This window comes from Fomitiporia mediterranea (assembly GCF_000271605.1).
Source record: "Fomitiporia mediterranea MF3/22 unplaced genomic scaffold FOMMEscaffold_2, whole genome shotgun sequence".
NCBI classification, from domain to species: domain Eukaryota; kingdom Fungi; phylum Basidiomycota; class Agaricomycetes; order Hymenochaetales; family Hymenochaetaceae; genus Fomitiporia; species Fomitiporia mediterranea.
Genome location: NW_006760387.1, coordinates 670,234 through 693,140, shown reverse-complemented (window position 1 = coordinate 693,140; position 22,907 = coordinate 670,234). Strand labels below are relative to the sequence as shown.

Below are 22,907 nucleotides of genomic sequence, written 5' to 3'. Positions count from 1 at the left end.
ATTTCTCTTCGTCACTCCTTTACCTCCTACCTTCACCGTCTCCCCAACCCTCTGCCCCCAACGCTATGTCGTCGCCTCTGTTCTCTCTAGTCGAGTCCTCTGCTCACAAGCGTCCTACCAGCAGGCACTCTGCCTGCAACGACATAGGCAACAAACATCACTGTACTTGTCTCTCCAATCTGCCACTGCGATGCCCGTGCTGAGCCTCAGATCTCGCAATGACACGACCCAGCTGACAACACTGTCCTTCAGCGTAAAGCGTAAGCAGCCAGCCCACTTCATAATAGCCTGCACAATAGTTGCTCATCCCTCTCCTCCCAACTTTTTGCCTCCCTTCCATCCCTCCCACTCCTCGCTCCGCCATTTGCGTTGCCTCTCCTTTGCTGTCCTCACTTTTTTACGTTCACCTTCCTTTTTGCATTTGCGCGTGCATCCGCATTGTTGACCAATGCCAAACGACTTCTTCAATAATTCCATGCATTCGCGTACTTCTTCCCGCTCTGCAGCGCAGACGACAACGATGAGCACACGCTTGCGACAATGTCCCTGTACAGCTACTCCCGTCGTGCCACTCTCTCTCACCCGGTACGCACTCTCCTTTTCCACACGTTCAGTGCTTGAAACTACTCTAGATATGCCCACACCGCGTGCATTTGCATTCCTCTGTGCCAGGCATGGAATTGCATTAAACGGAAGCATTGACCCACCACTCACGCCGCCCGCACCGAGTCTGTCCGCAACTTCCACATTACCTTCTCTCTTCATGTCAGGACGTCCCAGAGATACACCCTCGCGATCAATGACTCAGCACACTGTACCTTCCATTGCTTGCTGTAGCAAGAGCATGCAGCACGCATGCACAGATACAGATTCGCCTGTAGCTCAAATCAGCTCGCTCGACGCTCCGGATCTCAACCCAGTACACTACCTACCCTTCCTACACGTTGTCATGGTGTGTCCCTCTCCTTGCTTCAATTACCTGCACTTGCTAACAATTCTGTCCCTTAGGTGAAGACTGGTCTAATATATTCAAAGTATGATTCTCCACAACTGGACGCTCCTTTCCTTTCTTTCTCTCTTTTCGTGTCTGCATGATCGTTTCACAAGTACAATATTATTAGAATGAAATGTAGTAGAAATAAATCAATGCAAGCATATTAAAATGTAAATACTTAATTATAAGAGGAAACAGAGAGAAATAAATGAATACCTGGATTGTAAAATATTATAACTATTTGGAAGCCTTGTAAAGCTCTTATAAAGTATAATAATATCTAACAATATACAAAGTACTTTTAAAGCTTTACATTGGATTGTATACATTATAAAACTATATTACTCTTGTTAAAATACAAAGTTCTTTTAATATCTTTTCATTTTAGGAGGTTGGATATAAGTTCATTTACATACTGTCAACACTTATAAACCTTATTCATATTGACAATATGTACATACCTTTTTGTATCTTATATAGCTTTTTATAATTTTCTCATTTTGAGAGGTTGGATATATAGTCTTTTATATTTTTTAAATAATTTAAATAATTTAAATGTTTATAAGCTAATATAAGCCTTAAGACTTTTTCCTGATGCACTTACCATCTGATTTCGAGCCAGACATAGAAGTGTGTATGTATTTGGATTCCCCTACGACCCGTGCTCTGGACTATTCATGAAACTGAGGTTTTAGACAATGAACGGGTGCCAGAATCAGAACATATAACTGTGACAATTTACAGGCCCGATGGTGATCTGTCTGGATTTAAAGAGTTGCTTCGTTATCAAAAACTCGTCGCTATTAGTGAGTCTTACTAAGTTGCCGACATTCATTCTCAATATGTGTAACAACTAACACTAACTGAGGACATCTACTGATACACGTTGTCCTAGTTCATAAAATATCGGTACCGGACCCGCGATGTGGTAGATATCTGGGAGACGACTTTCTGAAGACAGATAATAAAGACCTGCATGAATTCAGACTGACGATTACAAATAGAATTTGGGAAAAGATAAAAGCTCTGCCTACGCAGAGCGACAATACTGAGAGCTGAGAGAACCTGCGAATATAAGAACGTCAATTGTATATGATCTCTATAATTAATTCGGATACAAAAGGCGGCATCCATCTCTGTGTACACACTCATTCTAGATAGTAATGAAAACGCCGGAGGGGGGAGGGGCTGCATGTATCGTTAACTAGCATGGATTCGCTGCTGCAAAGTGGTGGCGTTATAGCAGATTTGATTAATAATGACTTAATGACTTATCTATACCTGTAATGCATATGACTTCTGCATCTTGATAATGTTGCAAATGCACTCATCAGAGAGTGATGGTACTACTGCTGTCATAACTCATCAGATGGAGTTATCATAATGATGTGATATACATCATATCTGTTCCATATGCCTATAAACATAATTAAATTCCTTTTTGATTCGCAGGTGGAGATGCATATCATAAGGAAATACACACATACCAAAGCATAGGTAAACTGTACTGTGAGATAGTTGTACATAGACCGCAGCAAGCTTGCAACATTCGATACCGAGCCTTTGTCCCACGCGTTGTATCCTTGACTACAGTACGACGGTGGAATTCGTGGCGTATAAGCATTGAAGCATTTAAGTAGACTATATTTGTGAGAGAGAATGCTGCGTGAATTACTGTGACTGAAAGTTGGATATGGGAGAGTTTGAATAGAGTTTGTTTACATACCTTGGCCGTGGAGATGGATCGTTTCCTCAGCTGGTATTATTTCTCGTGCAAGCGATGGGCTTTGGTCCAATTAAAAGTGAGAGATACTTAATGCATCGCTTCCAAATGAGACAAGGTATCCAGAATTAGGTACTTTATAGTCGTTCTTCCCCTTTCAGATAGAGAAAGTGATGTAAGGAGAACGAACTCGTAATGACGAGGTGACTTCGGTCATAATTAGATGTTCGTTAAAAATAACTGTTAATCATACCGCAATACTTTACTAAAGCAGACAACGGGGTGCGGCGACACCTAATCCTGAGAGCAACGGAATCAGTTGCACCAATGATACATGAAGATGCAGTGGCGGAAGTGAGTATACTGAGCAAAGCGCGGGAGGAGCATCGTGATAGAACGGCACAGAATCAATTCGAAGAATCATATAGTGCCACTGGTAACGGGCCTGCCGTACCGCGTCGGACCAGCTAACGTGATAGTCGAAGCTGTTTCCCCGGTTCTCAACATTTCGCATCAGGAAATGTCAAGATGCGTATGTCGGGGATGGTAACGTGAATAAAGTTGCCGCGAACACAGCCCTGCGCAAGCACTAGTAGTAAGCCAGGCTGAGACTAAGGGAAAGGGTCGTGACCATTTCAGAGCAACCCTCAAACACGGATTCACTTTGGTATGCATTTGCATGTGCGAATGAGAGATTCCATTTCGTTTTCAGACATGGACGGAGCGGAGGGAATCACCACGCGCACACACGCATTTTAGGAAGACTTGTGTACCAAAGAGGGGGCATTTTCCACAGAGGGATGAAGCAACGTGTGCGAGGGAGGAAATAGAAAGAACAAGAAAGCGGCGAATGCCATGGCGGCCGGAAGGGCTCGCGTGGTCCTGGGCCCTGGGACAGATTCCATCCCATCCCATCGGGCGCTGTGCATGTGCCAACACGGCAACCGGCAACAACGGTGCGCTACAACCTCACCCGCTCCCTCAGTGCTTCCCCTCCCTACGTCCACTTGTCGTCTATCCAATCCACCATGTTGCTCTGGCTGGCCTGATCCTCGTCTTTTTGTCTGTCTTTTCCTCTTGGACGACAGAGTAAGATACGGTGCGCGTCCAGGAGACTCGTCCGCATCAGCGAAATTTCCACCCCTTTCACGACATGTACGTCCCCGTCGCCAACCCGCGAAAGCATTCTTTAGCTTCTATCGGTAAGTCCACCTGTCATTTCTAAATTTCTAAATGAATTCTCCGCTGTGTCTATCCATACGACACGACAAATGCATGCATTTGGAGTGCTTCGTTTGACAGCGAAAGCCGATCCAAAGTTATTTTGTGAAACAGTGGGAGATTTGACGTGGAATTAGAGTAAACTGACATGATCTTCACTTTTTGACTTTTTGACAGCGCGGCGTGCGGACGACTCGCAGGCGACTCCTGGCGGGTCTGCTGCGTCATCTTCATCTTCTACTTCGATTATTTCTACTTCTATTTCGACGAACGGTAATGAAAATGATGGCGGTGCTTCGGCGACGAGTACCACTTCGAGCGTGGTAACGTCCCAATCAACGAGCACTACTGATAATGCGAACGAGACTAGCGCTTCGAGCTCGGTGACGTCCGATGTTGCTAGTTCATCGGCTGGTGAGCGAACTGTCTGTTCAAGAATTATCGGACTGGTTTATTAATCGTATCTTTTCAAGCATCATCTACATTGGCGACTTCTTCGAGTTCGAGCTCAAGCGCGATTTCAAGTGCGATACCCACATCTTCCTCTGTATCTTCTACAGCGACTTTGGCCAGTTCCTCTTCTGTATCGAGCTCGACCGCGGCGGCTGCTTCTGGGAATACTTCCGCGCTTAGCAACGGCGGTGCATCCGAATCGACATCAGTATCAGTAGCGAACACGAGCATTCTAGCGACTAGCACTGCTGCTGATGCAGATAGTTCGAAAACCTCAAGTACTGATTCAAGTTCAGTGACTGCTGCCTCCAGTTCAGCGTCTGTTTTGGCGTCTTCAACTGGTGAGATTAAATTATTTGTCCCGTTATCCTGGTACTAATCGATTGATTTGATTTTGTAGTATCATCAGCTGCACTGGCCTCATCAGAGAACCCGGTCTCAAGCTCATCACTCGCGTCATCGAACTCGGCTGCCGTACCAGCACCTACCGGTAAGATCGTTGTCAAGCTTGGCAAGGAACCTTAATTAACTAATCCTCCGACGTTAATTTTTATCGTATCTCATAGTATCTTCGTCATCTGTGCCTACTCCCCGAGACGGCTCATCCGCAAGCGCAGTTCCGAGTCCTTCGCCTTTGCCTTCATCTTCGTCTCTATCGGATGTTTCCAACGTAGCGAGTTCGTCAGATTCAAGCCCGAGCTCCACCCTGACGGCCCTCGCTCCCGCCTCCTCAACTTCTCCCTCTGCTTCTTCCGGCGACCCTTTATCAAACTCGCTTGATCCAGTCGGAGGTGTAGGTTCTGTTCTCGGTGGTGTGAATTCTGTTCTGGGAGGTGTTCTTGGTTCGGGGAATAGTGATGCAAGCTCTACGGTCGACTCTGCCGATGTGAGCAGTGCAAGTCAAGCAACTGGTACTGCTGTGTCGGGTTCGGCTGATGCGACTACGAGCTCTGATGTTGTCAGCGCAACGTCTGGGGTTTCAGCATCAGATACTTCGACAGCGACGGATTCTGCTGACCCCTCATCGGCTACTGATATCTCTGGTACCACTGACATTGGGCTGAATGCTACGGCTACTGACTCATCCTCGTCGACACTCGACTCCGCATCAGATTTTTCGGTGACAGCCACAGGCTCTATAACGCAAACGATCTTTTTCAGCTCCACAACCGACAATGCAATACCAACTACAACTGATACTGCTAGCGATACTACTACTTTTACACCACAGGGCAATGGCAATAAGGGCGTCTCCTCTATTTCGAATCCATCGCCCGCGGCTCCGGATCCGCAGCAGAGAATTGCGACGACGTCTGTGAGTTCTTCGTCAACGGCGGTGCAAGGGAATGGTGATGCAGTAGCGCCGACTTCAACTGCACCTGCACCTGCAACTGCCTTATCCGGCAACTCAAATGCTGGAAGTGGTTCGTCGAATGGCAATGGTAATGTTCCTCAGGCTGATCAAAGTACTGAGACTACCATCGAGCCTCCAAGCGTGGCAACGACAATTGCTGTTGGCAGCTCTTCTGTGACATTGACCACCCATGCCTCTCTTCCGACTGGTACCGGTAGTGGAACGAATAATACTGGTCAGCCTGGTGGTACCGCAAGTGCCGGGAATGCGCCGTAAGTCACCTCCAATGCCTATTATCCCATGTGTACTGTGCTGACAGACTCTTCTCTGTAGTGCGTCGGCGCTCTCTGGTGGGGCTATCGCTGGAATTATAATATCCATTGCGGGCAGCGCCGCCCTTGTCCTACTCATCATTTTCATCCTTCTGCGTCGTCGTCGGGAACGTGCGCGTGCTCGACTCGCCCATGAGAGCTTCGGGCCTGGTGTCCGGAGCGCAAGCTCGCAAAGTAGGCATGCGCCGAGTCCGTCGGGCGTTGCTTTCCTCCCTGGGTTCCTGCACGGTTCCAACAGGAGTGCGAGATCTAGTAATGATAGTGTTAGGGATGGTCCTGGATTCTTCACTCGTGCACGCACTCTCTTTACACCTCGCAGGTTTGGAATGGGAGAAAAAGGAATTGGGATGGACCAGCAATGGGAGATAATGAATGAAAAGCCTACCGATGTCTACGAGCGTGGCCTTGGTGATGGAGAGGGATCGTTCCTCCCTCCACCGGGTCGCGCAGTCTCACCCATTGCGCCATTCCCGTTTATGTCTTCGGCTACAAGTACACATTCGCCTTCGAACAGTGGTGGAAATGTCAGTATGAATCCTTTCTCGGATCCTTCGTCAGAGCGCGCTGTGACGCCTGTTGAGCGTGCAAAAGCCGGAACGCCTGTTCCTGGATCTACACCGGTTCCACGTGCGGACGACCCGTTCTGGGATCCCGAGGATTTGCTTCCGCCTGCATTGAGGTTGAGCGCGCTGCAGAAGGAGACGGCTGCAAAGAAGGCTGCTGCTGCTGCAAGTTCAAGCGCCGTTCCTGCTTCAGGAAGTGATGGTGTTGCGCCCGCATTTGGCTTTGCTGGTGTTGGTGCCTACAGTGCTTCATCCTCCGATGCGAAAAGAAACATAACGAGCCCTAGTGACTTGATGGGCCCTCTTCCTTCTGACCCGTTTGCTGATCCGGGGATTGTTGCCAGTGCTAGTGGTCCTCCTAGCAATGCGAGTCAAGGATCTAAGGATAAGCAACCGATGAAGATGCCTGACATATTCGACTTCCGTGCCAGTGGGGTGTCGGATTCTGGTGCTGACGCTGAGGCCGCACGAGAAGGGTATACGTCGTGGGTCTCCCAACCAGGATGGGCTTCTCGCTCCTCAACGCGTTCTTCCGGAGTTTCCAATAACAACTCTAATGGCATAAGTCAACAACAGCCGCCGTTTGCTTCATCAACACCGAGCCTGCACACTAACTTACTGGGATCGGGGGGTGATGACAGGTCCGTACTTGCATCGAGCTACGGATCAGGCGTCGGTCCGGATAGTGAGTCCAGTTTGCATACCATTGCCGCTGCTGGAGACTCTGGTGTTTCGTTGGGTATGTTGAGGTCGGAAAGCCCTCGGACTTTTGGATCTGTCTCTGGTGAGACGAGTTCGAGGGTGAGCTACGTGTCTGCGGAAAGTCATGGGAGCAGTCACTATCAGGTGTGTATTTTTTTTCTTTTTTTCTATGAAGATTGACTGGGTGTTCAACGCTAATGCCTGGCGTGTTCTTGATTTGTAGGAGTTCGGCAATGCCCTCTAGATGAGACTCCTTCGGTTGAGTTGACACAGGTCGAGTTGTAGAGTGCATTCGCCTTATACTTTCTTCTCTTCGTCTTTCTATTACCTAATATTTGCACTTTACTTATGTTTCTTCGTTTTCTTGCTATTCTGATATCTCTTCGGAACTTCTTACTTGCGCTCTACTTACGTCACTCTCATCCACCCCTCTGCCTCTTTCTTTTCTTTCTTTGTGTCCGCCTATGCATGGACTCCGGAAATCACTCATTCGTTAGTTTGTTAGTTGTGCAGTGTAATTTGCTGTACTCCTTTGTACCTCCAGGCTTCTGTACCAGACTAAAAACCCAAAGCATCATTGGAATATATGTTTTCTTACATTGTAAATAAATGAGTTGGATGCTTAATCGGAGCATCAATGTTAGCCACAACGAGAACAGCGGACTGTTAAGGATCGATCATCTGGTTCGGTCTTTAGAGGGTCGAGGAAAAGGTTTCTGCTGCACAAGACGCACAAACTCTCAGCAAAGACAGTGTTCTACTTTGCTTTCAATCCTTAAACTCTCAATCTATTCTAAATTCAAGTTCAAGTTAGTAGTTACTTATACATTAAGTTCCTTTACTAGTGCAACCACCATTCTCCCCTCTGCTTCGCTTTGCTTATCACCTGCCGTGATCCTCATATTAGACACATATAAGTATAGTAGATAACACTAACGAACAGCAATATATTTAACACTGAATACTTCAGGAGAAGCTTCAAAAACGGTCACCGTAGTCGCTCCTTCAGTATTAAAAGAATTATCTGAGATAATTAGTTAGCTCCACATTTTCCTAAGAAAAAAACACATATATACAATTATTTATTGCTGATTGTAATCTTGGGTTTGTGTAGGTATCTATTTGTGATAATGAATCCCTATGAACAACTTAACGAAAGACAACATGAGTCAGTGCAGAAAGTGTTCAATATGGATAGAGATGTACCTAATTCTTCCTTTTTCAACATGCTCTCAGAATTTCAGTGTACGTTCAGGACTATGTCAGTAGACTCAGGGATAAAGGCTAGCAAATATTAGTCTGGAATATAGCAAGGTGCATATTGCAGACTGTGGCTGCTGACTTTATAGCTTCAATCATCCTTACTTTGTGCATAATAAGGAATACTGTTGGTTTATAGACAGTACCATTCCCTAATAAAATTACTTTGTAACCTTAGTTAAACAATACACTATTGGCCTCAACTATCTTTCCCGGTTTTAATGTAACAGCCACTAATACACCCATAGCTTCAAGTTTGTAAGCTGCCAAGCTTTGAGACAAAATTCTGTAAAAAAACATCTTACAGTCTTAATCTTCCCAATGTTGGCATATCATAAGTTTGCATACCAACAGTTATTAGTATCTTAGTAAGAATAGAGTTATCCACAATATCTACATCTAGAAAGTTGCAAAATCGGCAGTATCCATACATTCTCGGTGCTGTTAAGATACAAGCTATAGCATATGAATCACACATTATGCAAAGTGTGTATTGTACATGTGTCGTATCAACAGTCCATCTGATGAGTTACAAATATAGGAAGGCTACAATTTTGAATATCAAATCGCAAAGTGTTGGACCAGCCTTATCTTTATGAGAAAGGTTAAGGCAGAGAATATTTTTATGATGCCATCTGCTTGGAGGAATGTTATCGAAGGACGAATGGCAAAGTGGCATACTGCTCCTAATCGCTGCCCTCAGGTTGTTTGATCACTCTAAGCGAACGGCGTAGGTGAACCGGTCTCCGTCGTAATCAGACTCTGAATGAATCTGCATTGATTGCAGTCCAAACGAGCAGTTGGCACCTTCTCATTCTAACCACTCGGCTGTCACCATGTTAGAACCTCCGATCAATGGAGTATGTTGCAAGACATAATGAGTGCGTAGCATTATATACCTCATGAAAAGAGGCTAGTTATCGATATTATTATGGAGAAGACGTTACTTGAGACAATTTGTAATGAATGTGCCTCTCGATCTCATATAGATCCTTGAGGTAGATTATATAGAAGGAGGACTCATGTAAGCAAATTGTCTCTACAGCAGCACAGCTTCATCATCTTTCATATTTACTCTTATCACTACTTGCCAGTCTCACAAGACCAGTCCTCTTATCACTGAGTCTGTACACAATTGTCATCTCGAATCTCTTCAAGTCGTCGTCTTCGTGCTTCAAAAAGTCGCCTCTTTCATATCCTCCACTTCGTGGATCTTCCACAGACGTTTTATGGACTATTAGAACATACATGAGCAGAACTTTTCAGTAACATTCTTCGTATTGACAACTAATGTCAGTAGATTTTCAGGACTCACTGAAAGCAAAGAGTTTGTGGTCACGAAGTCCAGGTTTACACCCAGACATATTGCCATCAGTTCTGTAAATTGTTACTGTCAGCTGTTCTGAGTCTGGGACCTGCTTGTTGTCTCATTGGGTTTTATAAGTGAGTCGAAAGAAAGCCATGAGCTGGGTCTGAACAACATACACTTATCTAACGCTTTAATAATTGTCTCAGATAGTTCATCATCTATTGGTACAAGGTGTTCCATAAAGTGTGTAGGATTCCTGTTCTTAACTGACATTATTAAGTGTACAAGGTACAGTACTTTCTGTTCTAAATAAATTTAGACGAATCTGGATCATATTATAATCATATTCTTTAGCCTCATGACAAAATGAAAGAATACCTTCGGCTTTTGTGGCAAAAAGTAATAATCTGGATACACTATTGCAATTATATTGTCATACAGAGCTGCTGGCTTTAATAATAAATCCATCATTTTCTCTCCTTATATAATACAGTATTGCTTCAAACCAGGTACACCTGTTTGAATTTCCGCCCAATTCTTATGTGGAATGTATTGTTTTCCTATAGCCATTATGAGTATTCCTTTCATACACATTCAGATCTAATATAGTAAGAAACAAGCTGATGTGTAATGGAAACCATTTTTGGCTTAATATAAGTGATAGAAAACAAGATTTTGTTTGATAGCTTACCTTTTAGATAGTAAATCAATCACAAGCAAATGTTGGCTAGCTACTTTGGTTTCTACCCATCAGATTCATCATTACTATGTTTGATTTATCCAAAAAAAGTAGTGGCTAGAAATAGTATTATTATTTTATTACAGCAGGCAAGTTATTATAAGTACAATAAATATATTGCAAAGTATTTTAAGCATATATTTATTGTACAATCAGAGACTCATTTCAGAATATTTTTCAGTATATAGCACAACTCTTATTCACTATTTTGTAGTGGTATTACAGAACAGATATAGTATAATCAAACACAGAATTGAATGTGTATAATTGGGCCAACATAGCTTATGTGCATACACAGGAGGCAGAAACCTATTCTGAAACCTAGAGAATTTATTTTAGAATGTATTTCCAGCCAATCAGATAGTAGCTTTCAAATTTTGTAATAAATTCCTAGGATTGCAAAATGGGATTCTGCCTCCTGTAATATATATAATACAATCTGTCTCTTAAGATGATTAAATAACTATATGTCTTGAAATTTATTTAAGAAACAATATCATTATAATTAAAGACTCTGCTGCTACTAACTATCTAATTTTAATAATCAGATGCCTCAAACAGTAGTACCCTCAGCCTCCTTGCCAGCTTTTATAGCATCTATCTTTACCTGAATCCTGTTTGTAATTTGCTCCTCAAATTTATCTACTTCTTCCTCTGTCTTTAAAAAGTCGGCATATGCAACTTCACCACTTAGTGGATCAACAGATCTTTTATGAACTAGAATAACATATATGAGCAATTGATGTAACAGGCATTGTATACAAAAAATATCTGTAGCAAAAGGTTTGAAAGACTCACTGAAAGCAAAAAGTTTCTTGTCACAAAGGCTGGCTTTGCAATTGGACATATTACTGTCAGTTTTGTAAATTGTTACACTTATCTGTTCTGTTTCTGTAACCATCTGATTGTCTAAGAATAAGTCTAAGAATGGCTCGGGACAAGGTTATAGCGAAATCCGGATACAAACACTCTCTTAGTACTAGGAATCAATCTGTAAGTAACCCAGAACAAAATCTATATCTTAATAATTACAGATACATACACAGCCTTATAGCCCTTTTCATGGCCTTTGGTATCTCAGCGCTTGGATCCATTGGTATTAGGTGGTCCATAAAGAATGTGGGGTTTTTGTCATGTTTGCGCGTCATATCAAATGCTCACAAATTTCTGTTTCTACGAGACTAGTTTCGCGAGTTTATATAGCAAATTTCCTTATTGATTGCACTACAGAATAATGTGGTAATTGTCGAAGCAGGTGTACTTATTTGGCAATGCACCAGTTATTTACTCTATGATACCGTTTCACATTTCTAGGTATTTATGTACTTGCATAGATAATTACATCAGCTGTGCCTAAGCGAAACCTTTTGTGACTGACTATGTGCACTGTGAATGAGCTCCCATCCGACAGCTGAATTTTATGCAGTAAATCAATGATGAACAAACATCAGCCTACTCTTTTTTGGAATCATTCATCATTTACTAGAGTCAAATCATATCATATGACATGCAAACATAGCTACGCCACACAGTGAACCCATCTTGGAGTAAGATTCTGATCAAACAACAAAGTTGTATTCTGCAATGTTTTTGCTGTGCCTACGACAAATCGACTGTCGTGGTTGATCCTATTTTTCGTTCACTGCCGATTGGATACTGTGGCGCAACTTACATATTCTTCCATACATTATGAATTCATGTTAGTTGGGCATTATTTATTAATAGAATTGGACATGTGTAATTTGATATGTTAACATAATCTATTTGCACACATATGATATGTTTTTGTTGGTGAAGATAATTACAATAACTTTATGTCTTAAAATTCCAAGACAATATATTTAGGATTAAAGACTCTGTTGTTCGCTATCTGACTTACATACAATCAGTAATCTTAGACAGTCGTGTCCTCAGTCCCCTCACTATCCTCTAGGGCAGCTATCTTTGCCTTGATTCTATCTGTGATTTGTTTCTCAAAATTTTCTATCTCTTCATCCTCAGTCTTTAAAAAGTCAGCGTATTGGAATTCACCACCCCGTGGATCTCCAGCAGATTCTTTATGAACTAGAACGGTACACGTGAGCAAGGTTTTATAATTTTTTTGCGTGTATATAACAATGTGTAGTGATAGTCTTGTAGGACTCACTGAAAGCAAAGAGTTTTTTGTCACGAAGGCTAGGCTTACACCCGGACATATCACCATCAGCCTTGAACATTGTAATAGTTATACGCTCTGGCTTTGGGACATGCTTGTTATCTGAGAATTAGTCTGTAAGTGGCTTGGGAGAAGGTTATAGTCAAATTCGGATACACACACTCCCTCAAGACTAGAAATCGATTTATAAGCAAACAAGAACTAAATCTATAGACTACTAGTACCGAAAACGTACGACGCACTATAGCTTTTCTCATTGTCTCTGGTACCTCAACCTCTGGATTCAATGGTACTAGGTGGTCCATAAAGTTTTTCGGGTTCTTGTCATGTTTGCGGGTCATATCAAATTCTCACTAATTACTCCAGGTATCGAACGGACGAGTTAAATACTTTTGCTCCTCAAAGAGTGAGAATATTATGTTGATGGGTGATAGCAAGAGTATTCATATTCAGCGTCCCACCAATTTATACAGCAACTTTCCTTGCCAATTACACTATCTTAGATTGTACAGGGGCTTTGAGCAATACGTTTGTCCAGCAATGCATTCAATACTCACATATCATGCTACCATCTCCCATCACTGGTTGGTCTTATTTTGCATAGTTCATTACATTGGCAGGTCTAACCAATACTGTCTGTGGCTTACTATATGCAATGTTAATGAGCTCCCATCTGATAGTTTACCTTTTTCTAGTAAGTCAAGGATGAACGGTCATTGACTCACATCATTGGTTTCATTTATCATTCACCGCCGACGCCTCAGAGCGTGATATGCAATCATATTGGTCTGCATACCAAAACCCGTTCGAAAGCAAGTTTCTGATTAGGAATAAAACGTATCCCGCAATGTTTTCGCCGTACCTGTGACCAATTGTCTGTCGTGATTGATACTACATTCAGTTCTCTGCAAAGGAAGACATCGAGGATTCATGTACAACTGGATATAACACTGAAGAACGTATGCCCTCATTACTTCCCTATGAACACAACTCTCGAAATATTTCAGCGGTTTAGCTTGTGCTGATAGATACTTGAATAAGAGGCTGTTCACTTCCTGTCGTTGATCTCATGAGTTTCGCTATATCACAGTGGATATGCCACGTTTGAGAAACCTAAGCTTTTCGGATGAACTCACTTTATAGGCTCCGGGAAGAGACACTGTAAATGCGGGATGACTCGAGATATGGGTAAGTCAGTTATGAGTCTCGCGATTCAGAACGTGGCATTAATTGATAATAATGAAATCTATGACCGTCCGTTAGAGACAGCACTCGAGTGTCTTTTTGCTGAGAGATCAGATGGCACAGAAACAGTCGTGACTCCTTCAACGGTAATTTGACAAGGTTATGATTGTGGTGCATTATAAACGTGGTAAAGCGGCTCCTCGATACCGTCGTGTGAGGAAAAAGGAACAGCTGGCGAGAACCGAGAAATGACTCGACTGAGCACTGGAATTGGAGTTAAAAGGATGCACGCACGAGTAGCAGGCTATCTGTGCCAAGAAACTCCCCAAACTCTTGAATCTTGCGGTACCCTCCTTGCCCAGGCTCTTCCTATGACACCCTGTTCTACCGCAACGCATATACTCGGGGGTCCGTGAGGACATACGCGAACCACAACATAAACCAAAAAAAACAAAATTTGATAGCTTGTGGAGCGTTCATTTAGTTCCGTACAGTTCAATACCTGCCTTCCCGTACATGAAGTTCATTCTGCATGGCTCAGCTTCCTGATATTACAGCGCGGAGAGTCAGAGACGGGATGATTGCGCATTGAGGTATCTTACACAATGGTACCATTTCGGGACTGCTTAGTAATCAAAGGACACTCACGTGTAGCTGGAATTGATAGCATTTTAATTTCCGCAGGTTTGACCCTCTTTTGTGTGTCCGCTGTCCAGTACATACTGACAGAAGGGACAGAAGATAGAATATGCTTTGTGTTCAAGTGAGTCTCACACTTAAGTTCGTGTTTTATTTTTTTGGGAGGTTGGGAAAGTTTGTGGGAATCTCAGACCCTACAAAGGTAGTTCTTTTTTCACTTGGCACTGTTGGCAGAATTCATGTTGCGGAACAGTACAGCGTGTGAGGGTCTGTTTTTAGACGACAGGGGATGTAGCAACATTCATGGCCTATCACGTTAGTACGATATCGATTTCAATGACGGTACCTGGACATCCGGGAAGCGACGGATTTCCGCAACTATCTGCTTCGTCGGTTGCTTCGGTGAGTGCAGGTACGGTGGTGGCAAACGATAAGAGAAGTCGGACAACCTGGATAGTGTGGAGAAAGCAAACTCGTATGTTTCTCGACGATCTACAGGAGCGAGATGCTTCTATAGCGGCGCCGAAGGCATCTTCAGGGTAATCTGGACAGATTGGAAGTAATACTTTCGACATCACCGCACGGTATCGCTCAATGGTGTCGTGTGCCTCGCTGGCACCACTTCCATTTTACTACCGGAGGCACAACCACGAGACCCCGCCGTAGCTTCGTCCGCGGCCCACCATTTCCTCTCTGTCAGCCTAAGGTCCGCTTCCTAGGGCCATCTTTTATCAACACCACCTCCAAGACCATTATTCAAATACTAAGACAAGATACATGAATATTCAAGTGGGCATAGGATGGATCATTACCTCAACCACATGCATGCGACTCTTGTTAGTCCAAATATGACTCTTAGTACTCAAGGCAGCCAAATTGCGTAAACGATGTGCCGAAAATCATGGATATTGACTTGGAAAATTTGCGAAGCATTCCTCGGGAAAAGTGGATAACGACCTCCGTTCAACGACAACCCTTTCTTTCTTGTCCAAGAGATTGCTCCAGAACCCAGATCATCAGGTCCATGTGCTCGATGCTACGCCGAATCCTTGCATGCATAGTCCACTGGGGGATGCCGAACCCATCCCGCATCTCCCGGGTTCCTCGCTGGTTTTTATTCAGTCGTGACCGCAAAAACGGGCTTATCAAGAAGCGTCATGTGGGAAGGCGTTGTATCTTTGGATGAGCAAATAACGGCTTCGCATACGCTAGACGTGATACGGATTGCGAGCTTGGAGTATAAGACACCAGTGGGGCTGGCTCCTTTTTTTCTTTGAGTCCCCCATCCTGGTCGGCCCTCCTGTGTTCTCTCACTTCGTCTCCTTGGCTAAGATGGCTACACTGGAAGACCTCCCTGTGATTGTCCATGATGCCGAGCAAAAGGACTCGTATGATGAGAAGCTCGCCATAGATAAGGAATCTCTCAGCTCTAGCTCTGGCTCTGCTCCAGGGGATGTTTGGGAGGATACAGCTGAGGGAAAGGAACGTCCTATCGGTTTGTTCTTGTCTCTCTCTTCTTTTTAGTCTTCTGGTTCTGACTCTAGTATGGTTTTTCGCTTGTCACACTTCCAGAAACCGATGTCGATGTCGCCACCCGCTTAATCTCCCTCGAGGACGATCCATCACTACCTGCTATGACATTTAGAACATGGTTCCTTGGTCTCGGCCTTTCATGTTTCGGTGCTGTCCTCGGGCAGATTTTTGTTCGTATTTTCGGATTAATTCCTATAAACAGCAAAACTCAGTTTTGCTAATTCTTTGCTGTAGTACTTCCGTCCCCAGACGATCTCTGTCAGTCAGCTCTTCCTACAAATTATAGGCTATCTCCTGGGAAGAGCCATGGTTGAAGTCGTTCCGGGTCCCGGAAATCCGCACAAACGCCTCCAGATGTCCGATAACTGGTTCTGGCGCTTCATGAACCCTGGACCATTTAGTTCGTAAACATTTTATGGATCATTGGTAAAGAATGTTGCTAACTTCGATTACATTGCGCTTTTCGCTTGCTCAGACATCAAAGAGCACGTAGCAATTACGATCTTCTCGTCGACGGCTGCTGATTCCGCTCTCGCAATCAGTATCTTCGCAGTACGTGTTATCCAAAAGACCTCCTCAAAGGGTAAACACAAACACTATGTACGATACAGGCAGATGAACTGTATTACAAGAGCTCTCCCAACGTAGCTGTCGGGATCTTCACACTGATAGGTTCGCAGCTTATTGGATATGGCTTGGGTGGCTTGATGCGCTCCTTCTTGGTTTATCCGACGTACATGGTGTTCCCGAACTTGTTACCAACTGTCCAGCTCTTTGATGCCCTGCATCGAGGGAAAGGGATCTTTTTGCAGAAGAAACGCGTCAAGTTCTTCTGGATCATCTTCATTTCGATTTTCGTTTGGGAATTTTTCCCGGAGTATATTGCTCCGTGAGTCTCTAATACAGTCATATTGTCCGTCTCTATTCGGAACTTTGAGCTCAACTCAGACTGCAGGACTCTCACCGGGATCAGTGTCTTCTGCCTTGCGAACAGGAATTCTGCATGGTTTACTCGTATATTTGGTGGTGCGGCGGGTAACGAGGGTCTGGGCTTGTTTGCACTGTGCCTCGATTGGAACTACGTCGGGTCAGGAGGCGGCTCCTTGGGAGCTTTGTTCACACCCCTATCAACACAGCTGTCTCTCTATTTTGGAACGATGATATGCATGTCAGTCTTTCGCTTCCAAATCTTGAAGAAAAATAATCACTGACACCTTGACATTCACAGTATTGCTTTCTGTGCTGTATATGCACGCAATGTCTGGCATGGACAGAATTTCCCATGGCTTTCACAACAGTTATACAACTTCAATGGAACAATTTACGATCAACTGGCCATTTTGGACGACAACTTGCTTCTTGACGAGAGCAAACTGGCGGAAGTCGGTCTGCCGTGGTATGCATCGTCCCAAGTGCTAACGAAGATCGGTTCCAACCTAGCAATCGGTGCGACGGTTGTGCATGTTTTCTTGTGGTATGGCCGGGATATTATCGAGATGGTGAAGAAGGAGCGTGCAGGCGAGTCTGTAGATCCACACCGCGCCAAAATGAAGGTTTACAACGAAGTCCCGATGTGGTGGTACGGCGTTATATTCCTTGGCAGCTTCGCCATGGCCATGGCTACGATATACACTGGGCATTCTAACTTACCTTGGTGGGGTCTTATCGTTGGTATCATCATCAGTACCGTTTTCTTGCCATTCGTTACTACAGTGTACGCCATAACAGGCTTCCTACCGGACATTCAGAGTCTCGTGCAGATGATTGGAGGTGCGATGATCCCTGGTAACCCTCAAGCGAACATGTACTTCACGATGTATGGTTCGAACACACTGCAACAAGCTCGTGGACTCATTCGTGACCTCAAAATGGGTCAATACACAAAGCTTCCACCACGCGTGACTTTCCTCGTACAGTCTCTCGGAACGGTGGTCGGCGGGTTGCTGAACTATGTGATCATGAAGGTTATCGTGACCGCACAGCACGATATTCTTCTCGATGTACAGGGTACCAATGTCTGGAGTGGTCAGCAAGTTCAGGTATGAATAGTGTTCGGCGGTTCCGAAGTTGACCATGCAAAACTGATTTGCCGGTAGTCTTTCAACAGTGATGCAATCTCATGGGGTGCACTGGGAAACAAACTCTATACGCCGAATGGACGCTATGGAGTAAGTTTCCTTATCGCTTATCATTGCAAGAAGGTCTCTCATGCTTATACCAACCTCACTTCACGCAGATCGTTCCCCTGTCGATCCTCATCGGTCTAGCAGTACCTGTTCCACTCTGGCTCGTGCACCAAAAGTTCCCGAATCTTGGTGCAAATAGAGTTGTTACGCCCGTCCTCTGCTGGACTCTAGGTTATCTCTCCGTCGGAATAAACACTTCTGTCTTTACTACTTTCCTCCTGGCCCTCTTTTCTCAGTATTACCTACGCAAGTATAGACCAAGGTGGTTCAGGAAGTACAACTTCTTGCTGAGTGCTGCTTTGGATGGTGGAACCCAGGTGATGGTGTTTGTGTACACCTTTGCATTTGGAGGAGGATCTGGAACGGTTAGACTGTTCCCCATCTGGGCGTTGGTGAGTACATCAGATTTGGGTTGAGATAATTTAATTGGATGCGGACTGACTAAGTACCTGCTCAGAACCCGGAAGGAAACCCAGACTATTGTCTCAGGCTTTCGGATTAATTGAACACGAGATGAGATAGTACTGTAATTGTTTGTATTCTTAGGCCTCAGAGAATCCAGGCACTGCGTCCTTTTATGTGCCTTGGTAGTGTAAGCATGAAGCGGTGCGTGATAGCTAGAAGTCGTTTGCTGTAAGAAATTGTACTATTACTTAAGCTTGCAAGAGTTCTGTTGTTAACATAGAGAATGTATGTCAGTGTTCGTTGCGTAGATTACTTTTTAGTCAACTGGTCCGTGCATAGCTTGTGCAACCTTTATAAACTTACCCTTCTAAAAATTGAATCTTCATACTTACCTTGACGGCGCATCCTCCTTCATGTCTTGGGGACGTGGGCCATGGGACTCTTCCATAGCACGGCGACCGTGTCCGCAGAGGAGGCTTGTGGTTTGTATGCATGCACTGTCCCAATATTTTCCTGTCCCATTTTGGCCCTCGGGCTGGGTGGGGGCTTCCTTTTTTTCTTTGGTCTCTTTGAGGTTATAACCCTAACCTTATACAATATATCTATACATTTGGAAGTACTTGAATAAATTGGCGCTTTATCCGGGATCCGACCTTTTGTCACTGTTGTCTTCCACTCACTCTAACAATCTTCATTTGGTTCAACTTCATACAACTTTGACTCAAGATATCTTTCGAATTTAAGGAACCACATTTCATTAAAGAACATAAGAAGAATATGCATACTAATCCAATTCTGCAAACAAAGGCACAAAGTCATCTGCTCAAATCACAGTCCATATCCTGGCATTTCTGATCTGCCGCCGAAAGTGTTTGCAAATACAGAAGTTAAATTGTTATTATCGAAAACGAGCGTACTTACACAGGTTTATAGACACACTTCAACTTGCGCAAGGAGCAATTTGAACAGACGGTGCGGCCATCGCACTTGAGCTTTCGACCTATCAATCGCGTCGCATAAATGACTCAGGTCTATTTTAAGTTAATCTTCATACCGCGACAGAATGTACAGGCCATTGGTGTCCGCCTTGGGACAGTATAAGCGTCCTGGTCATTGTTGTTATTCCCGGAGAAATCGCCGTGACTGGGCTGGAAGAAAGATGAGTAAAATAAAATGATATTTTAGTCGTTTACAGATATCAGGACGATTGCTAAAAGCTAAACGTACGGTTGGCAGCATAGTGAATGTGAGGGGCTCAGCAACAGTGTGGAATTTACTGTTACACTTGAAAGTGAGATGCGACTGCATTCTTGGTCCGCAGCAGACTATTTGTACGATCTGTTTATGCATGCGATGCATTCGGTCCTGTATTCTAATGTGTGAAGGACCCTCCTCCGAAAGCCTTCTTGTTCGCGAAGATGTGGATCTCCAATGCAGTTTACAGCAGCCGATCCTTCTACTGCGTTCAATGGATACTCCAAGATTGCACGTCCTCCCTGAAACGTGCAGAACACACTATGGTGGAGGTAAATATCAAGGGCTAGATCTTGGCCTTGTTCTAAAGGTTGCTTCCTACAGTCTATGCGGCTCTCCTATCCGCATGCATGGTACACTGTAGCATTCAGTTTCTCTTGCGTCGGCAACTCTTCGATTCCAAGTACATATCCGTGTAACTCATTGTGCCCAAAGTTATAGATGCATTTGCTGCCGAGATTCACGGACGAAGGGTCACTAGTACAAATCCATCCAGAACGCCGTTCGTTTCATGAGCAGCTTTAGGACTGCTCTCGACCCGATCTGCAGGGTGTATACCAAGAATGTGGTACAAGGTTCGAGAACGTGGTACTACAATTCAAAGCTATCCTACCAGAGTTTATACACATGTTTCGTTTGCACTATAGCGTTCGATACTCCTTCCTCCCAGACTTAACGGATTCTAAACTTCATGCACACGTTCACCCGTCGCATTCTAGTTCATTTCTTATGCACTTCTGTGAGCCATCAGATTAAGTTTGTGTCTAATGCGGGTGTAATGTACTCGGTCCGTGTCTCGGTGCTTTGTCGCCTTTCTAGCGGTGTACGGAATACTCAAAGTATGATATACGATGCACGCACTCAAATGGAATCTTCGCCATCACACCAAAAGCGCGCTTCTGTGCTTCTCTGGCCGTTCTCTTAGCAACTTTCCGCTTCCTCTGTCACTGTGACCTACTTATCTCCAAGGTATGACAAATCACCTCTTCATTCGCACTCAGCCTCAAGGTCCGTGTCGTGCGCAGGGGCGGAGGATAATTTGCAACTAGGCCTTCGAGGAGCGGTAATACACAAATACAAGGGGCTTGTGATCTCAAACCAATAGGCCATAGCACATGGAGTGGAGTCCGCATCCCGCGGCAATTAGCACTATGCTGCGCCAAGTATGCAATGCTTTAATATTTCTTTCCGATAAGTGAATGGTTACAAGAAAGTCTGGGTATTCCTCACGGAGGAATACGTTCAATGTTACTCTTACATTTAATCATCAAACCCGAGTTATTTTATGCCTTCGAGAATCCTAAAAGCCATTGAACTCCTGTGTCAAGGTCAGTGCGCCATTTCGCACTTATTGCGAGCTTCGGATAAAAAGCAGCGAAGCCATGCGGCACACCGGGATACCTAAGTTTCATCGGACATAAGAGTTCCTGAGTAGTGATATCGACTGAACAGAACTATGACATACACGTCAACCTTTGTCTGAACGCCGCTTTCTTGCATCATTTGGGCATAGAGAAGTCCCTCATCACGCAACGGATCCGCACCTGCAATTTGGACGTACGCGGGAGGGAGTCCTGCGAGAGACTTCGCGAGAATGGGTGAAACCAAAGGATCGAACTGATTGCCTGGCTTGTAAGCACCTACAGGACGTGCATCGATTGAGTAGTTTTAGCATTAGCGAAGAATCGAGCTTACCCATGAACAGCGCAATATTTTCACGTGTCAGAATTGGATCGCTTTTGAACTGCTCATAAGATTTGAGCTTGTCTTTCAGGCTATTAGCATCATCATCAGCTCGTCCCAGGAAATTCAAAAGTTGGAGATTCTAACCTCTCTGGAAATTCCTTCGAATGCGTGACAGTTTCTGGACTCTGCAACACTTGGCCAGTTATCTTTCCTTGGAGCTCTGGATCTTCACGAGCACGCTGCGCAACTGTACACGTGAAATTTCCACCTGCCGAGGTACCACCAATAATAAATCCTTTCTTGAGATCGACCCGAAGTTCGGTTGAGTCCCTTGCCACCTGTGTCCGTTAATAGAGCTTAGTAAACTTTCCGGGTCGGAGTACTCACCCATTTTACCGCGTCGTATGCGTCATTAGGACCCGTAGGCCAAGGAAACTGCGGTGCCAGTCGATAATCGACATTAACGACGACAATCCGATTTTTCACAGATAGGGCTCGGCAATCGAGCTCGTCGGAGTCAAGAGTTCCCACACTATATCCACTACCTTTTTAAATCGTATAAGCTGCACGATAATAGATATTTATCGTACTTTTTCCAAAACTAACCATGGAAATCAACGTATACCGCGAACGTCTCCGACGTGTCCCGAGGCTCCGGAGTGTACACTCTGACAGCAATATCGCCAGGAGGACTCGTCACGGGAATGCGCTTCTCTTCTACAATCACTCCCTGTGCTAATGAGTAGTGACGAAAGCTCAATGCGAAGGCACATTAATATAGTGTAAGACAAACTAACGTGGATTGAAAGCCGCGACGGCAGCACGCAACATTTCCGCAACTATCTTTTGGCGACGCTTGACTTCTTCATCTCCCTGAAGAGCATCCGCCGAGGGTGAGGCAAAAGGCGGCGGCGTTTGTGCAAGTGCATTCACAAATTCCGGATCCGGGATCGCATAGTGAGACAAATCAGCCATTTTCTCAGCTTGCAGCTTTACTTGCAGTACTCGAATGATATGGGTCTCGACGTATGATTATTGAGGGATGAGTTACTCTCCCTCCTGTCGAATGTATCGCTGCAAGTAATCACGCGCTCATCCAGCGCCCAAGTATCGCGTGACATACACAGTGCAGACAACTCATCGCAAGTCTCATTCAATCGTGAGAGAGCATTCACCTTTCACGATGACAAAAGAATTCTGTGAATGATCTATCA

General features: G+C 44.5%; 5 protein-coding genes across 5 annotated transcripts; 3 read left to right on the top strand and 2 right to left on the bottom strand.

Moving 5' to 3' along the window:
* Positions 1-448: 448 nt before the first annotated feature.
* Positions 449-1,095, top strand: FOMMEDRAFT_151591 (uncharacterized protein; the record flags this gene model as incomplete). The annotated part of the gene is made up of 2 exons (XM_007262553.1): positions 449-952; positions 1,009-1,095. The coding sequence occupies 2 exons, from the start codon at positions 449-451 to the stop codon at positions 1,093-1,095; spliced, it is 591 nt and encodes a 196-aa protein (XP_007262615.1).
* Positions 1,096-3,713: 2,618 nt separating this feature from the next.
* FOMMEDRAFT_16955 (uncharacterized protein) lies at positions 3,714-7,906 on the top strand. The gene is made up of 7 exons (XM_007262552.1): positions 3,714-3,919; positions 4,116-4,352; positions 4,412-4,732; positions 4,792-4,881; positions 4,958-6,017; positions 6,079-7,486; positions 7,566-7,906. The coding sequence occupies exons 1-7, from the start codon at positions 3,871-3,873 to the stop codon at positions 7,584-7,586; spliced, it is 3,186 nt and encodes a 1,061-aa protein (XP_007262614.1). The 5' UTR covers positions 3,714-3,870; the 3' UTR covers positions 7,587-7,906.
* A 7,014-nt stretch (positions 7,907-14,920) lies between these two features.
* Positions 14,921-15,418, bottom strand: FOMMEDRAFT_16954 (uncharacterized protein). The gene has a single exon (XM_007262551.1). The coding sequence runs from the start codon at positions 15,202-15,204 to the stop codon at positions 14,941-14,943; it is 264 nt and encodes an 87-aa protein (XP_007262613.1). The 5' UTR covers positions 15,205-15,418; the 3' UTR covers positions 14,921-14,940.
* Positions 15,419-15,630: 212 nt separating this feature from the next.
* FOMMEDRAFT_117165 (peptide transporter MTD1) lies at positions 15,631-19,061 on the top strand. Its single transcript, XM_007262550.1, has 10 exons — positions 15,631-16,124; positions 16,202-16,332; positions 16,397-16,562; positions 16,638-16,714; positions 16,774-17,051; positions 17,118-17,330; positions 17,391-18,201; positions 18,259-18,330; positions 18,399-18,740; positions 18,806-19,061. The coding sequence occupies exons 1-10, from the start codon at positions 15,962-15,964 to the stop codon at positions 18,848-18,850; spliced, it is 2,298 nt and encodes a 765-aa protein (XP_007262612.1). The 5' UTR covers positions 15,631-15,961; the 3' UTR covers positions 18,851-19,061.
* Positions 19,062-21,170: 2,109 nt separating this feature from the next.
* On the bottom strand, positions 21,171-22,830 carry FOMMEDRAFT_144445 (uncharacterized protein). The gene is made up of 7 exons (XM_007262549.1): positions 22,491-22,830; positions 22,300-22,428; positions 22,081-22,238; positions 21,838-22,031; positions 21,703-21,782; positions 21,473-21,647; positions 21,171-21,408 (listed from the first exon to the last, which is right to left on the bottom strand). Exons 1-7 carry the CDS (start codon positions 22,666-22,668, stop codon positions 21,291-21,293), a joined length of 1,032 nt encoding a protein of 343 aa, XP_007262611.1. The 5' UTR covers positions 22,669-22,830; the 3' UTR covers positions 21,171-21,290.
* Between the last annotated feature and the right edge of the window lie 77 nt (positions 22,831-22,907).